At 53.5% G+C, this 16,589-nt stretch overlaps 1 protein-coding gene and 1 non-coding gene across 4 annotated transcripts in view; one reads left to right on the top strand and one right to left on the bottom strand.

The window, feature by feature from the left end:
- The window catches only part of LOC138421734 (probable palmitoyltransferase ZDHHC11B), a 37,140-nt gene that overhangs the window by 19,531 nt on the left and 1,020 nt on the right, over positions 1-16,589 (top strand). For all 3 annotated transcript variants that reach the window (XM_069556095.2, XM_070289337.1, XM_070289338.1), the window contains 4 exons: positions 4,033-4,123; positions 6,697-6,731; positions 7,155-7,248; positions 14,899-14,971. In XM_069556095.2, coding sequence (XP_069412196.2) covers positions 4,033-4,123; positions 6,697-6,731; positions 7,155-7,248; positions 14,899-14,971 — 293 coding nt within the window. The remainder of the gene's footprint in view (positions 1-4,032; positions 4,124-6,696; positions 6,732-7,154; positions 7,249-14,898; positions 14,972-16,589) is intronic.
- Positions 1,581-1,652, bottom strand: TRNAS-GGA (transfer RNA serine (anticodon GGA)). The gene has a single exon. It is a non-coding gene; the product is annotated as a tRNA-Ser (tRNA).

Below are 16,589 nucleotides of genomic sequence, written 5' to 3' on the forward strand. Positions count from 1 at the left end.
TCATCCTGGACCAAAGTCCTCTCCATCTGTGAACCTGTGAAACCAGACAAGCCATTTGCTTCCAAAATGCACTGCGGGCACCATCATAGGCTAGACACACCCATTCAAGAAGGAAGAAATCTGAAGGAGCAAAGGTCACCAGCCCCAAGCCAGTCTGAAACCCAGCAGAGCAAGTGCCTCAGATTCCAAGTGTTGAGAGCAACCCCCTTTGGCTCAGCCATCTGTGGCCTTGCCAGACCCCCCAGCTCCATGCCAGGAAGCCGGACTGGCTACCCCTTTAGTGTGAGAATCAGTTGAGATTAGTTCCTCACCACTTCTTCGTTATTATATCGTGACACGGGCTCGTGAACCAGTGTAAAGACAGTGGCCCCCCAGCAGAACCTCAAGGGTGACGCCCGAGCAGCTCTCGGCGCTCTCCATCCATGTGAGAAACTTACGGGGTTAGGGTTAGATGATACCGCCCCGTCCGTCTGCCGCGCCCTCGTTCACACCCCCCACCGGAGGTCCGGGGCGGCTCCTGTGACCCGGGGGGCGGCTCCTGTGACTGGGGGGGCGGCTCCTGTGACCTGGGGGGCAGACGCGGCCGCCTCTCATCGGCAGACCCCACGGGCAGGCCAGGATTTAGTCGGCCACCCCCCGACAGGCCGTGGGGCTCCGGCCGCGTGGCTTGTTTGGCCGCGTGGCTTGTTTGGCCGCGTGGCTTGTTTGGCCGTGGGGCTCCGGCCGCGTGGCTTGCTCAGACAGTTCACCAGAAGTGACTTGGTGCCAACTTTGTCAGGCGCACGCGTGTGCTAAGTCGCGTCCGTCATGTCTGACTCTTTGCTACCCTGTGGTCGGTAGCCCGCCAGGCTCCTCTGTCCATGGAATTCTCCAGGCAAGAACCCTGGAGTGGGCGGCCACGGCCTTCTCCAGGGGATCTTCCTGACGCAGGCACCGAGCCCGCGTCTCTCGCGCTGTAGCTGGACTCTTCCCCGCTGAGCCTCCGAGGGGCCCTGGTGTCAGGGGCAGCTGGTTTTACTTCTGTCGGACGTCCAAAGGCAAAGGGCTGCCTGTGCTAAATCTTCATAAGTCTGCACGATTACTTCCTCCAAAGCTAGAGTGACTCACACTCCACCGGTTTCCCCAGCTTCTGCAGCACAGGGACAGTGTATCTGGTTTAATCCAAGGAAAACAAGTGACTGTCTCTACGCGCGTTCCTCTCAGCACCAGTGGGAATGTCCATCGTCTCATCTGTTGTAACTGTCTGACAATCTCTTGTGTGCATTGCATTAGGTTTTCAAATATTTTCCCCATTTTTATGCTGGGGTATTTGTATATTATCCATTTTAAGAGCTCTTGACTATTGAAAATACTAATTACTTCTTTGTTCCTTGTGTCTCAAATACATTTCATCCAATCTGTCATTTTAAAAAGTTTCTTTATTATGTCTTTTGCAATGTGAAGTGAAGTGAAGTGAATTTGCTCAGTTGTGTCCTACTCTTTGCAACCTCATGGACTGTAGCCCACCAGGCTCCTCCCTCCATGGGATTCTCCAGGCAAGAGTACTGGCGTGGGTTGCCATTTCCTTCTCCAGGGGGATCTTCCCAATCCAGGGATCGAACCTGGGCCTCCTGCATTCCAGGCAGATGCTTTAACCTCTGGGCCACCAGGGAAGCCCCTTTTGCACCGTAGGGGCCACAGATTTTTCTGAAGCCAAATGTGTCAAATTTTTATTTTTCTTTTAAAAATCTTCTTTGCTCCCGAGTTTTCCAAACATCCCTCCAAGTCTTTGTGAGATTCTCGCAGTGTTGCTTGCTTTCTTTGCACTTTGCTCCTCAGGACATCTTGGCTTTTGGATACAACAAGAGAGGGAACAAGCTCAGTGGTCCCCGTGGCATAGACGGCCCACGACCCTCCGTGTCTGGACGCGCCAGCTTCTGCCTCCTCCGTCCTCTCTCTCTTCTGCAGCCTCTCTTTACTCCCTAGTAGACAAATTCCTCCCAAGCCTTTTTCATTCTCAGATTGTTTGACAATTCTTGCACAGTTGTTTTCCCGTGTAAACTTTCAAGTGATTTTGTCAGTTCCAAGCCACCTGCCTTTGGGGTTGGCGTTGTGCTGAATACACTTTCACTCGCGGGAGACTAGGCTCCTCCCGGCGTCGCTGCCCCAGGTGGGGGAACAGAGTCGTCTCCCCTGGGGGCGGGGAAGAGGCCTGGAGTGCCTTCAGCAGGGGCGCCCTGGGGCCGGGGTGGGGCGCTGGGGCTGTGGCCCTGGGGTCACTGCGTCCCCGTCCTGCATTCAGGGGGCAGAGAGGGCCCACTGAACCCCAGGAGGCGGAGCTAAGAGAAAGACAGCACTCGGCAGTGTCCCAAAGGCTCAGAGTTCCTGAGGTTCTTGCTTAGTTAACAGCTGGCCAGGAAACCCAGTTCACTGTGCAAGGACTGTTCTCTTTCAAACAACCCAATAAGTTTTCTTCCAGTTTTCCTTCCTTAGAAATCTGATTGGCAACACTAACGTGTAAACCCTCATCATTTTGAATTTCACTTCAAAGTATCATTTAACCGTGATCCTTGAAGGGAAATCTAAGAGCACTTTCTACTTCTCCCTTTTCTGGTAAGAAAGGCAGAAACTTAACTGGAACCAGGACGGTAGACTTTTGCCTTAATTTTTTTTTTTTAGAATCAACATGTATTTATTATAGAAAATTTGGAAATACAAATTCCCAGTATAAAAGCAGAAACACACAGATTTCCCCGCCCACTAATGACTATTGCTGGGACATTGATTTGTATCTTTCACATCTTTCTTTCCAGTACCTTTTCTGGGCATATATATATATATATATATATATATACAATGTTTTATTTTATAAAAGTGATCATGTACGATTCCTTAGGAGCCTCTTGTTTTGCCTCATGTATTGTGAGGTTCTTTCTGTTAAAAGAAAACAACACGACTTTTACGGGTCCACTCACCCCCCTTGGGCAGCTGCCTCATGCATATTTTTACGGGGACATTTGTTTTCATTTCCGATCCAGCTTGTGTTCTTTCTCCTGGAGAGGAGCTGGCCCTGTTTAATCAAGGGTTGACAATGGGTAAAATGTGATACAAGCAAGTTACAAATCCTCTAGATGAGACGGGAAGTAAATTCTGGTAGTCTCTTTTGTCGCAGGGAATGTTTTCCCGGTAACGCAGTTTCTGGGTCCAGTTGAGCAAATTGGCACTACTGGCAGCCATTCCCAGCCCCACCCCCGAGGCTGATCCTCTTAGAGCCAGTCAGAGCCGGTGGGATCGAGTTCACAGCGATCAGAGGAAGTTTCTAAGCCTCGTGACACCTGCTGAAGAGGAACACGCCCGGCACACACCCATGCGGTGTGCGGGGGCTCCGAGGGCACGTTTCAGAGGAAAGCCTCTACGGAGGACTTTACCAAGTGTCCCTGGTGGTGGTGATTGTCCCGTTTCTAAGAGAGTTTCTTCTGGACTGTTCCCTCTGTTCTGAAATGTGAAGTGGGTGGGATGAGAATATGAACAAGGATCACGGCCTCTCACGTGGAGACACACCGGCACGCATCCTCTCCTGGCTTCCTCGGAGCAGAAGCCCAGCCAGGTGAGCCTGGCCTCTGCTCTGCCCCCGCGGGGGAGGACCCGGGAGTGCCGGGAGACAGGCTCCTCCCGCCCTCCGCAGCGGTCCCAGTCCTCCTCCCGTTCCGATCTCTCCGCTAGCCTTCCCGGGTCTCCGTTCCTCAAGACTCAGATGACCACACGCGGATAATTCAACGGGACCCTCCTGTGTGCATTTTGGGTTCAGTGCGACAAATTCCCACAAAACGGGGGCTGAAGACAGGAGGCCCCGGTTCTCCGTCCACTCGGAGGCTCCGGGGCTCAGCAAGGCTGCTTGCTTTCTGACTTTTCTGGGGCAGGGGAGCCCGCGACCCATCCCAAGCTGTGAGGTCCTCAGGAAAATGGAAAACCACGACCGTGAGACTTGCTGGGCCCCCAGGAATCCCCGTCTGCTGACACGCGCTCTCTCTCTCTCCTGTGCGTCCCCGCCAGCGTGAAGTCCATGCACCTCTTGCCAGCAACCCCGGACTACTCGCAGGCCTCCAACCTCGGCATCCGTGCCAACAGCTGCTCATCACAGCAGGTGAGCCTGGTGCGGGGGGGTGGGGGCCGGGGCCAGGGGCGCGGCCACCCCAGGACCCCGCAGAGGGCCGCACGGCACAGGCGGTGCCGGTCTCGCACGCCCGCTTCAGGTGTTTGCAGTGTTTGGGGGCCGTGCTCCTTGCCCGGGAACGGTGGTGGGCGCGTGGCATGGTGTCTGTAGCCGTGAGGCACGCGTGCGAGAGAAGCAGATGTGAGCCATGTGCTGTGAGGCTTGTAGGGCCAAGCGCACCGTGTCTGCGTGGCCCCAGCCCGTCTGCTGCGGGTTCGCCCCTCGGGGGCTCAGCAGCCCGTGGGCGCAGTGCGAGGCCCTCCGAGGCCTCCCGGGGCAGCAGCGTGGACACGGTCTGCCTCTGAGGACACGCTGGTCCTGGGCCCTCACCGGGTTGGCCTTCAGCACAGAGGCTGGTCGGTCCCCGCCGGTCCTCGCGGGCCTGGGTGTGAGCGTCTGGAGACGCTGCAGCTGCCCCACCTTCCCCGCCCCGGTGCAGACGCGGCACCGCGTCTGAGGCTTGGGTCGGGTGAGGGTTGGACAACCATCGTATTGACGCGGCTGTGCAGAGCGAGGACCGGATGGCAACAAACTCCCACTCATGATTTTAAAGCAGCCCCAGCTTGGGAACGCAAGGACAAGGTCCCATTCCCTCAGGGGGCACCTTGAAAGCTCACAGCTTACATCTTACCTCGCGATGAAAAGCTGAGAGCTCCCCCTTGAGACACGGGGTCCACACTCCGTACGTTTACCCAATGTTGTGCTCGAGCCCAGCCCAGGTGAGGGTGAGGGTCTGGGCTCCTGAATGTAGGTCCCTGGTCACTCTTGAGACACGTGTCTGTGTGGGCGAAGCAGGGTTCTGTGTCCGTTCTCAGGCCCAGACGGGCACTCACACACACACCCGTCTCTCCCCGGTCACTGCTCTGGAGGAAATCGCGTGTGATCTTGTGTTAAGATTTCCTGTGTAAGGCCTCCTTTGATACGGTGCAGAGTGCTACCTACTAAAGAGGAAAGTGACCCGTGTGTCCATCGTGAGATGACTGCAAGGTGTCACCTCTCGTCTCCTTCGTGTGTGGGAGACGACCTTGAGATGCACCCTGAAACTGCAAGGTCAGTCACCATGAGGCATGTTAGGTCACTGGTTTGCTTTTAAAGGGTCTTCCTTTGGGTAAATCCACTGATAAACGTTTGGACCCAGGAAGTGCACTCCCAAGAATGAAAATAGACTCCAAGGCTTCCCGGGTCCAACCCTGTTCTGCAGTTACCTGGGCAGGGGGCCCCGCACAAACCTCTGAGTGTGTGGGTGATGATTACAGGAGGTGACCCCGGCACAGCCCTCAGCACGTGGGAGCATCGGCTGTCTACCACCATTAACTTAAAGCCCAATCTTAGAAAAACAGACAAAGCTCTATGACAGAGATGTTCCCTGTAACATTTTATAAACATTGTTTATAAAAACAAAAATCTGAAATAACCTGAGTTCAGTCAGGTCAGTTGCTCAGTCACATCCACCTCTTTGTGATCCCATGAACCGCAGCACGCCAGGCCTCCCTGTCCATCACCAGCTTCCGGAGTTTACTCAGACTCATGTCCATTGAGTCGGTGATGCCATCCAACCATCTCATCCTCTGTCGTCCCCTTCTCCTCCTGCCCTCAATCTTTCCCAGCATCAGGGTCTTTTCCAATGAGTCAGTTCTTCACATCAGGTGGCCAAAGTATTGGAGCTTCAGCATCAGTCCTTCCAATGAATATTCAGGACTGATTTCCTTCAGGATTGACTGGTTTGATCTCCTTGCAGTCCAAGGGACTCTCAGGAGTCTTCTCCAGCACCACAGTTAAAACTGTAGATTTGAACAAACTCTTCACTGAAAGCAATTTATTGGATGGCAAATGAGCACCTGAAAAGATGCCCAGAATCGGGCCCCGAGGACGCGCAGAAGAGAGCCACAGGGAGGGTCACCACACACCTGCCCGTGAGGCTCCAAACTGCGGATGCCAAGTCTGAGTCAGAGGCAGGGAGGCCAGGCCCATGCCCGGAGGCCAAATGGGCGCCTTCTGGGGCCAGGCTGTCCTGCCCCCCCGACCAAGGAGAAGTGCGCCCGAGCGCCTGTGACGCTGCGCTTCGCTGCTGGGGCTGCAGAGGCCAAGCCGCCCAGGCAGCTCACCTCCTTCTCCCGCCCTGGAGCTAGAAGTCTGCGGTGGGGCATCGCCAGGGCTGGTGCCTCTGAGCCGTCAGCGCCACCTGGGCCCACGGTCTTCGTCCGGAGCTCATCCTCCTGCGAGGACATCAGGCCTCGAGGGCCGGGACCCACACGGGTGACCTGGCTCCCCTGTTGATAGCCTCCCAGCGGCCCGGTTTCCAAGGACGGTCACGTGCTGCGTCATGAAGGACAGGACTTGAACCACGGAAGGGAGGGGGCGCAGCTCAGCCAGAGCTCGCGGGTGGGGCCGGGCGCCATCCTCCAGCGCCCTCCCTGGACCCGGGGCCCCCAGGAGCCCTGACGTGACGGCCAGGGCGGGGCTTGGCTCCTTCTGACCCGCTGCTCTTCCCCTCCTGCCTGCAGGAAGCGAGCGCCGGCAGGATCGCGTCCGCAGTGCGGTGAGTTGCCAGCCTTTCCACCCGACGGGGGCTGGGAGCGCGCCTCGGCGCAGGTCTCCTAGGAGAGAGAGCATCTGTGACGGAGCATATGGGGCAGGAAAGCCCTGTGCGGAGCTCAGTCGCTGCCTCTGCCTCTCAGCTCTGCCCCAGCATGGAAGGCACGACCCCTCGAGGTCACTCTGCTCACGGCTGGCGCCTGAGCTGGACACCAGGCATCACGCTCGCTTGACTTCTGTCTGTGGAAGTGTAGGCGTGCGTGTTCACACACACACGAGCACACACGCCCAAGCGTGCACACACACGCGCACGGGCACACACACACTCTCCCCTGCAGCCCTCAGACACCCCAGCCCCGGCCCCCCGGCTCCCTCGTGGCGCCGCCCCACGCCCGATCCCGTGTCTCCGTGTCTCTCGGTCCCACAGAGTCAAGCGGAAGGAGTTCCTGCCCCCGCTGTCCGGGTGCTCCAGCCTGACCTCCGTCAGCACCATCACCCCTGAGAGCTCCCCGCCACCCCAGGTGAGCCCACGAATATTTCAGAGATAGTGCTTTGGCGCTCTGTTCACAAATCTTGCACCCAAAGACCTAAAGGAGCGTGTTCGATACCTCCCACCGAAAGTCTAACATTTCGACCTTCCTCTCCTATCTGTGGTTGTTGGTGTGTGTGGTGTGAGGCAGGGGTCTGGCTCCCCGATTCCCATGGGATTTCTACTTTTTCCCGCTTCATTCATGTTGAAGGTGATTAATCAGTAGATAAGGACTTACTTCTGCTACTCAGCTATCACATACATTGTTCCTCAATCCTCCATTAGGGGTTGAGGAACAAGAGCAACCGACTTTTTGTGTTTAATTGCCTTTTTCTACGGTGCCCAGCGATCACCTTCTTCCTCCTTTTTCTGCATGGCCTGTAGTCATCATCTTAACGGTTGCCTTGAGGATCACAGTGAACATTCTAAATTTAGAACAATAAAGTTCTACTTTATTGAATTGAATAATACTAATTCAGTTTCAATGGTATTTTAATTCAGTATTCAATAGTGTTCCAAGACTCTCTTCTCACACATTTCTGTCTCCCCTCCTTTATTTGTTAATGTCACAGATTACATATTTGTATATGGTGTGCCCATGAACAGAAATTTATAATTATTGTTTTATGCATCTGCCTTTAAATCATATAGAAAAGGGGAAGACTTACGAATCAAAGTACAGTAATACTGGCTTATAAACTAACATATGTGGTTTCCTTTACCTGTATTCTTTATTGCTTTTAAGGCTTTGGTGTCTGGTATCTTTTCATTTTAACCTGAAGAATTTGGAGAGGCTAGTAAACTGTGTTATGTCTTTTCAGCGTTTCTTGGATGGCGGGTCTATTGTAATAAAGTGCCTCGGCCCTTGTTTGCCTGAAAATGTCTTAGATTCTCCATCATTCTTAAAAGATAGCTTTGGGGGGCTTGGAATTCTTGGTTGGCAGTTTTTTTTCCCCTTCATGACCTCATGCGCCCCCAGTGCCTTCTGGCCTGCATGGAATCTGATGAGAAGTCGCTGTTTATCACACTGAGGAGCTCTCCTCTGTGATTAGCTCTGTCTCTTGCTGCTTTCAAAATTCTCTCTTTAGGTTCTGAGAAGCTGGCTGTGACGTTTCTCACTGAGAGTGTTCGGTTCACTTGCTTGGAGTCACGTTCAGCTTCTTGACTGTTGCTGTTGTTCAGCCGCTCAGTCGTGTCTGACTCTTTGCGGCCCCATGGACGGCAGCACGCCAGGCTTCCCTGTCCTCACATCTCCCGGAGCTTGCTCAACATGTCCACTGAGTCAGTGATGCCTTCCAACCATCTCATCCTCTGTCGTCCCCTTCTCCTCCTGCCTTCAATCTTTCCCAGCATCAGGGTCTTTTCTAATGAGTCAGCTCTTCACATCAGGTGGCCAAAGGATTGGAGCTTCAGCATCAGTCTTTCCAGTGAATATTCAGGACTGATTTCATTTAGGATTGACTGGTTTGATTTCCTTGCAGTCCAAGGGACTCTTAAGAGTCTTCTCCAACACCACAGTTCAAAAGCATTAATTATTTGGCGCTCAGCCTTCTTTATGGTCCAACCCTCACATCCATACATGACTACTGGAAAAACCATAACCTTGACTATATGGGACCTTTGTTGGCAAAGTAATGTCTCTGCTTTTTAGTATGCTGTCTAGGTTGGTTTAATATGCTTTTCTTCCAAGGAGCAAGCATCTTTTGATTTCATGGCTGCAGTCACCATCTGCAGTGATTTTGGAGCCCAAGAAAGTAAAGCCTGTCACTGTTTCCATTGTTTCCCCATCTATTTGCCATGAAGTGATGGAACCAGATGCCATGATCTTAGTTTTTTGAATTCTGAGTTATAAACCAGCTTTTCCACTCTCCTCTTTCACCCTCATCAAGAGGCTCTTTAGTTCCTCTTCAATTTCTGCCATTAGGGTGGTGTCCTCTGCATATCTGAGGTTATTGATATTTCTCTCAGCAATCTTGATTCCAGCTTGTGTTTCTTCCAGCCCAGCATTTTGCATGATGTACTCTGCATAGACGTTAAATAAGTAGGGTGACAATATACAGTCTTGATGCACTCCTTTCCCAATTTGGAACCAGTCTGTTGTTCCACGTCCAGTTCTAACTGTGGCTCCTTGACCTGCATACAGGTTTCTCAGGAAGCAGGTAAGGTGGTCTGGTATTCCCATCTCTTGAAGAATTTCCACTGTTTGCTGTGGTCCACACAGTCAAAGGCTTTGGCATAGTCAATAAAGCAGAAATAGATGTTTTTCTGGAACTCTCTTGCTTTTCCTATGATCGAACAGATGTTGGCAATTTGACCTCTGCTTCCTCTTCCTTTTCTAAATCTAGCTTGAACATATGGAAGTTCTTGGTTCATGTACTGTTGAAGCCTGCTAAGTCACTTCAGTCGTGTCCAACTCTGTGCGAACCCATAGGCGGCAGCCTACCAGGCTCTGCCGTCCCTGGGATGCTCCAGGCAAGAGTGCTGGAGTGGGTTGCCATTGCCTTCTCTAATGCATGAAGGTGAAAAAAGAAAGTGAAGTCGCTGAGTCGTGTCCGACTCTTAGCAACCCCATGGACCCCAGCCTACCAGGCTCCTCTGTCCATGGGATTTTCCAGGCAAGAGTACTGGAGTGGGGTGCCATTGCCTTCTCCAATGTTGAAGCCTGGCTTGGAGAATTTTGAGCATTACTTTACTAGCATGTGAGATGAGTGCATTTGTGCAGTAGTTTGAGCATTCTCTGGCGTTGCCTTTCTTTGGGATTGGAATGAAAACTGACCTTTTCCAGTCCTGTGGCCACTGCTGAGTTTTCCAAATTTGCTGGCATATTGAGTGCAGCACTTTCACAGCATCATCTTTCAGGATTTCAAATAGCTCAACTGGAATTCCATCACCTCCACTAGCTTTGTTCATAGTGATACTTCCTAAGGCCCACTTGACTTCACATTCCAGGATGTCTGGCTCTAGATGAGTGATCACATCATCATGACTATCTGGGTCATGAAGCTCTTTTTTGTACAGTTCTTCTGTGTATTCTTGCCACCTCTTCTTAATATCTTCTGCTTCTGTTAGGTCCATACCATTTCTGTCCTTTATCGAGCCCATCTTTGCATGAAATGCTCCCTTGGTGTCTCTAATTTTCTTCAAGAGATCTCTAGTCTTTCCCATTCTGTTGTTTTCCTCTATTTATTTGCATTGTTCACTCAAGAAGGCTTTCTTTTCTCTCCTTGCTGTTCTTTGGAACTCTGCATTCAGATGGGTATATCTTTCTGTTTCTCCTTTGCCTTTTGCTTCTCTTCTTTTTCAGCTATTTGTAAGACCTCCTCAGACAACCATTTTGCCTTTTTGCATTTCTTTTTCTTAGGGATGGTTCTGATCACCACTTCCTGTACAATTTACCATCCTTCATCTATGGTTCTTCAGGGACTCTGTCTGTCAGATCTACTCCTGTGAATCTATTTGTCACTTCCATTGTATAATCATAAGGGATTTGATTTAGGTCTTACCTGAATGGTCTAGTGGTTTTCCCTATTTTCTTCCATTTAAGTCTGAATCTGGCAATAAGGAGTTTATGGTCTGAGCCACAGTCAGCTCCCAATATTGTTTTTTCTGACTGTATAGAGCTTCTCCATCTTCAGCTGCCAAGAATGTAATCAGTCCGACTTCGGTGTTGACCATCTGGTGACGTCCATGTGTAGAGTCATCCCTTGTGTTGTTGGAAGAGCTGACTTCGGTGTTGGCCATCTGGTGACGTCCATGTGTAGAGTCATCCCTTGTGCCATTGGAAGAGGGTATTTGCTATGCCCAGTGCGTTCTCTTGGCAAAACGCTGTTAGCTTTTGCCCTGCTTCATCCCGCATTCCAAGGCCAAACTTGCCTGTTACTCCAGGTCTCTCTTTACTTCCTGCTTTTGCATCTCTGTCCCCTATGGTGAAAAGGACGTCTCTTTTGGGTGTCGGCTCTAAAGGCCTAGAAGGACTTCCCTGATAGCTCAATTGGTAAAGCATCTGCCTACAATGCAGGAGGCCCCGTTCGATTCCTGGGTTGGGCAGATCCCCTGGAAAAGGGAAAGGCTACCCACTCTGGTATCCTGGCCTGGAGAATTCCATGGACTGTATAGTCCGTGGGGTCACAAAGGGTCAGACACAACTGAGTGACTTTCACTTTCACTTTCTAGATGGTCCTGTAGGTCCTTCATCAGTTCAGTTCAGTCGCTCAGTCGCGTCCGACTCTTTGCGACCCCATGAACCGCAGCACGCCAGGCCTCCCTGTCCATCACCATCTCCCGGAGTTCACTCAGACTCACATCAATCGGGTCGGTGATGCCATCCAGCCATCTCATCCTCTGTCGTCCCCTTCTCCTCCTGCCCCCAATCCCTCCCAGCATCAGAGTCTTTCCCAATGAGTCAACTCTTCGCATGAGGCGGCCAAAGTACTGGAGTTTCAGCTTTAGCATCATTCCTTCCAAAGAAATCCCAGGGTTGATCTCCTTTAGGATGGACTGGTTGGATCTCCTTGCAGTCCAAGGGACTCTCAAGAGTCTTCTCCAACACCACAGTTCAAAAGCATCAATTCTTCGGCACTCAGCTTTCTTCACAGTCCAACTCTCACATCCATACATGACCACAGGAGAAACCATAGCCTTGACTAGACGGACCTTAGTCGGCAGAGTAACGCCTCTGCTTTCAGTAGGCTCTCTAGGTTGCGTAGAACCATTCAATGTCTACTTTGGTGTTACTGGTCGGGCATAGACTTGGATTACTGCGATACTGAATGGTTTGCCTTGGAAACGAACAGAGATCATTCTGTCATTTTTGAGATTGCACCCAAGGACTGCATTTCGGACTCTTGTTGACTGTGACGGCTACTCCACTTCATCTAAGGGATTCTTGCCCGCAGTTGTAGATATAGCGGTCATCTGAATTAAACTCACCTATTCCGGTCCATTTTAGTTCACTGATTGCTGAAATGTAGGTGTTCACTCTTGCCACTCCTGTTGGACCACTTCCAATTTACCTTGATTCATGGACTTAACGTTCCAGGTTCCTATGAAGCGTTGTTCTTGCAGTGTTGGGCTCTGCCTCCACCGCCAGTCACGCCGGCAGCTGGGCCTCGTGGGTGTCTTGCTTCGGCTCCATCTCTTCCTTCACGCCGGCAGCTGGGCATCGTGGGTGTCTTTCTCCTCCTTCTTTGCGGAGCTGGTCCTCCCCTCTTCCCCAGCGGCGTGTCGGGCGCCTGCCGACCTGGGGAGCTCATCTCTCAGTGTCCTATCTTTCTGCCTTTTCGCGCTTGCCTTGGAGAGGGCAGACTGGATGTAGATTCATGCTGTGATCAGTTTGGGGAAGTTTTCATTATTTATTCAGCAATTTTCCTGCTCTGTTTCTCTCTCCTCCTCCTGGGGGTCCTGCGAGGTGTGTCTTGATGGAGACCCACAGGCCCACCAGGCTCCGTTCACCCCCTTTCATTGTTTTTTCTTTACAGTTCAGGCTGGATATTAATAATTTCAGTTCAGTCAAGCTGGTTTTTTTTTTTTTTTTATCCTTTTTTCACTGGTCAAATCTGTTGAGCTCCTCTAGTGAATTTTTAAATTTCAATTGTTATACTTTTCAGCTCTAGAATTTGTTTAGTTTCCGTTCATAATTTCTACTTCTTTGTTGATACTCTGATCTGTTCTTACACCGTTATCCTGATCTGCTTTAATTCTTCGTCCGTGATGTCCTCTGACTCATTGAGTATTTCTGAGGCAGCTGATTCAATATTCTTGACTATGAACTTGAAAGTCCAGACTTCCTATTTCTTTGTAGTAAATCATGTGGTAACGATGGAAGTCAGATTTGCTCCAGCCTGTTGAAGGCTGAATTTTGCAAAGAGTGTATTTCTTGTCACTGAAAATTTTCTTCCATTGCCTGTTTGGTCAGCCAGTGGCCTGAGGAAGACATCCTTGACTGGCTGCAAGCAGGAGGGGGAAGGTCCTGTCTCTTTAAGTCTTCCCCTGGGTGGCACGTGGGAGGCTGTTGCTGCCAAGGGGGCCAGAACCAGGACAGCAGCTGTGCCCACACCCCAGCGAAGGGCCAGGCGAGCCAGAGCGCACACCCCACACCTGTGACAGGCCAGCCGCCAGCACTGCACGGAGTAGGGAGTGGGGACTGGCCTCGCTGAAGCTGCAGCTGGGCCCCGTGGGCTGTAGCCCACCAGGCTCCTCTGTCCATGGGTTTTCCAGGCAAGAACACTGGAGTGCGTCACCGTGTCCTGCTCCCGGGGGCTTCCTGGTCCAGGGATTGCCCGGTATTTCTTGCGTCTCCTGCACTGGCAGGCAGGTTCCTTACCACTAGTGCCCCCTGGGAGGCCCCTCGGTGGAGGGCAAGCTTCTGAAGGTTCCTACAGCTCCCCTCTCCTTTTGGCAGACTCCCGTGCCCCCCGTCCTCCCGCAGGCTCTGCTCCACACCCTCCAGCTTGCCGTCCGCCCGCTGCGTTGCCTTCTCTTCACTCCACGGCAGCGCTTTGCTCCTGATTCCCAGCGGCACTTGGGTGTCTGGCGACACCTCGAGCCGCCTCCGCTTCCTGGGCGCCACGCCCTTGGGTGTGCATGCGCTCGCACTGCCCTCTGTGCACTGAGGTTTCCGTGTGCACTTGCACTGCCCTCTGTCCACTGAGGTTGCCGCTTTCATGCGGGGCAGGCACCCCACTGTTGCTGTCGATTCAGGAGGCTTTGCAGCAGCGACCCGCTGCCTGCCTGGCCGCTGGGCCCACTGCGGCCCCAGCAAGCTATCCATCAGGGGCCCCACTCCCGCGGCCGCCCCCACCTCCCTTGCGGTGGATTCTGCGAGGGCCTCTCCCGCCGTCCACAGCAGCCTCCTCTGGGCCTTTGCTTTCTCCTCTTGGGGCGTGCGTACTTCTGGCCCAGCGAGGGCCCTCCTTGTTTCCCCTGAAGTTGTATCTTCACGCACTCACATTATCTATCGATATGTGTACCTTGACGATACTTTTAAAGTCCTGGACCAGGGAAGGGTCGAGAGCATTTACAGGCGTGCTGTTTGGACTGAGAAGTCTCCCAGCTGCAGACCTGCTTGTAAGTCTGTCCAGACTCTCAGAAGTTTTGCACAGGCCCAGTCTCTGGGACCCGCACACACACCGCTGAAAGCTGGGATCAGCGCATCCCTGACCGGTCAGCGAGTCCAGCGAGAACTGCGGTCCCCCTCCGACCTGCCAGCTGGCAGACGCAGGACAGTGCCGCCGTCAGTCTGCAGGGCCAGGGCAGGAGAACACGCCTGTGTTCAGATGCCGGTGAAATGCTCAGGCTTCTTGGTAGGCAGAGCCCCGCACAGGGAGCAGCCAGCCTTTCTTGTGCTGGGAATCACGAGGGTCTCCCTGGCTTCCTGAGACCCTCGCATGCGTCAGACAAAGTGCCCCTGTGTCCGTCCTGACACACCGGGCGGAGAAGGGTCAGCCTCTCGCCGAGGCTGCCAGGCTCCAGCCCCAGCTCGAGGGGAAGATTCTAAAGTGCTCGGTGCCCACCGCAGCTCACGAAGGGTGGAGGGCAGACCTGCCTGTCTCTGGAGTGTCCTCCAAAGTGTCACCTGTTTCGCTCTCTTTGGCAGTATGACAAGCCCTACATCCTGGGCTCCCTGTGATTTCTCTTTCTGTAGAACACAAAGGATCGGAGAGAAAGAAAGCAACTGAGGGCAGGAGACGCGGCTGAAAACCGAGGCTCCGCCTCAGGTGAGACCCTCTGCAGTCTGGGCACGTCGAGACCTACCTAAATTTGATTGTCTAGAATGTCCAATATTCCCAAAAGAAAAAGGAGAGAAATCACCAGAGAAAGCCAGGGCTGGGACCCCTGTGTCTGTGATGCAGACAAGGGGGAGCCTGCCAGGGGGCCCACAGACAGCGCCCGCCCCCGCTGTGTGCCCGACAGCGGTGGGCTCCAGACGTAAAGCTGGGCATGGGTCTAAGCAGCAGCAGCAAACGTCTTCCCGGGCTGAGGGCCGCCCTGGTGGCCCCACCAGAGCTGAGGAGCCCGAGAGTGACGGTGGCCGCGGGGCAGGGTCCTGCAGACCCTCGGGCTCAGCCCCACTGCGCCCCGCCTGCCGGCGTCTCTGGAGCTCTCACACAGTCCTCTTCATTCGTGAGTCTTCATCCTTTCAGAGTGTAAACAACATCCACCACTCAGCTTTCCAACAGTGAACGTTCACGATGCTAACTTCTCACGAGCGTGCGTCCCTGAGCACAGGACACCTGAGCTGTTAACTTTTCAAAACGCTCAGCGCCTCTGACCCCTGGGAGGGAGCTGGCGGCCGGGAAGGCTCGTTCCACGTAAGGTGGTTTTGGAGGATCACAAAATACGAATGTGCTGTCAGTGAAACTGGAGAAGAAGGGAGGTTGTTCTGTGAGCCTGAGCGAGCAGACTGACTCCCAGGAGGGGAGGCGCGGGGGGCGCGGGGGGGCGCCCCGTACCGCAGGGAGGGCTTCCTGTGGGCGGTGAACCCCCTGGGAGGTAAGGGAGCCTCGGGCGGGGACTGAGGCAGAGAGACATCCAGAGAGATGCCCGGGGCACCAGCCCCGATGAGTTTAGCCTTCACAGACGTGCAGGAGGCAGACACAGAGGGCCAAGTCCAGGGCTGACTCGACGTTATGGGTTAAGATGTCCCATAAAACCGGGACCCCCAGGTGCAGAGGTGAACAAGAGGGCCCCAGCGCTCCACCCCCGGCCTCAGCCCTTGGGGAGAGGGGAAGGGAGCAGAAGCACCGCTGACCTTGGACGCCGGCCGACCCCGACTTTGTGAAAGGGGGTGACCCCTTAGACTTGCCCTTCATCACGCAACGCTGCTTCCTTGCAGACGACATGGACAGAACAGGGAAAACCGGCCGCTCCTTGTCCGAGTGGCTGACGCCCCGTGGAGACCAGGGTCCTGAGTGAGAGTCAGCGAGACCACAGGAGAGACAGCCCCAAGGGCCTCGGGACTCAGCAGGCGAAACCGCCAAATAACCACGGGGTTTGCTTTGCTTAGAGAATTAAAAGACAAAGTTCAAAATATCTGAAGGGAACAGAAAACTGTTCATCACCAAACACATTTGCGGGGCCTCCCTGGTGGCTCAGTGGTAAAGGCCCAACTGCCAGTGCAGGAGACCCAGGTTCCATCCCTGGATCAGGAAGATGCTCTGGAGGAGGAAATGGCAGCCTGCTCCAGTACCCTTGCCTGGAAAATCCCATGGACAGAGGAGCCTGGTGGGCTACCGCCCATGGGGTCGCAAAGGGTAGGACGCGACTGAGCGTGAGCAAAACGCGCTTGAGAAAGAATGAAACAGCTTACAGGCGTGCTGAGGGGCAGGAGAGGCG

Source organism: Ovis canadensis, chromosome 16 (genome assembly GCF_042477335.2).
Source record: "Ovis canadensis isolate MfBH-ARS-UI-01 breed Bighorn chromosome 16, ARS-UI_OviCan_v2, whole genome shotgun sequence".
NCBI lineage: Eukaryota > Metazoa > Chordata > Mammalia > Artiodactyla > Bovidae > Ovis > Ovis canadensis.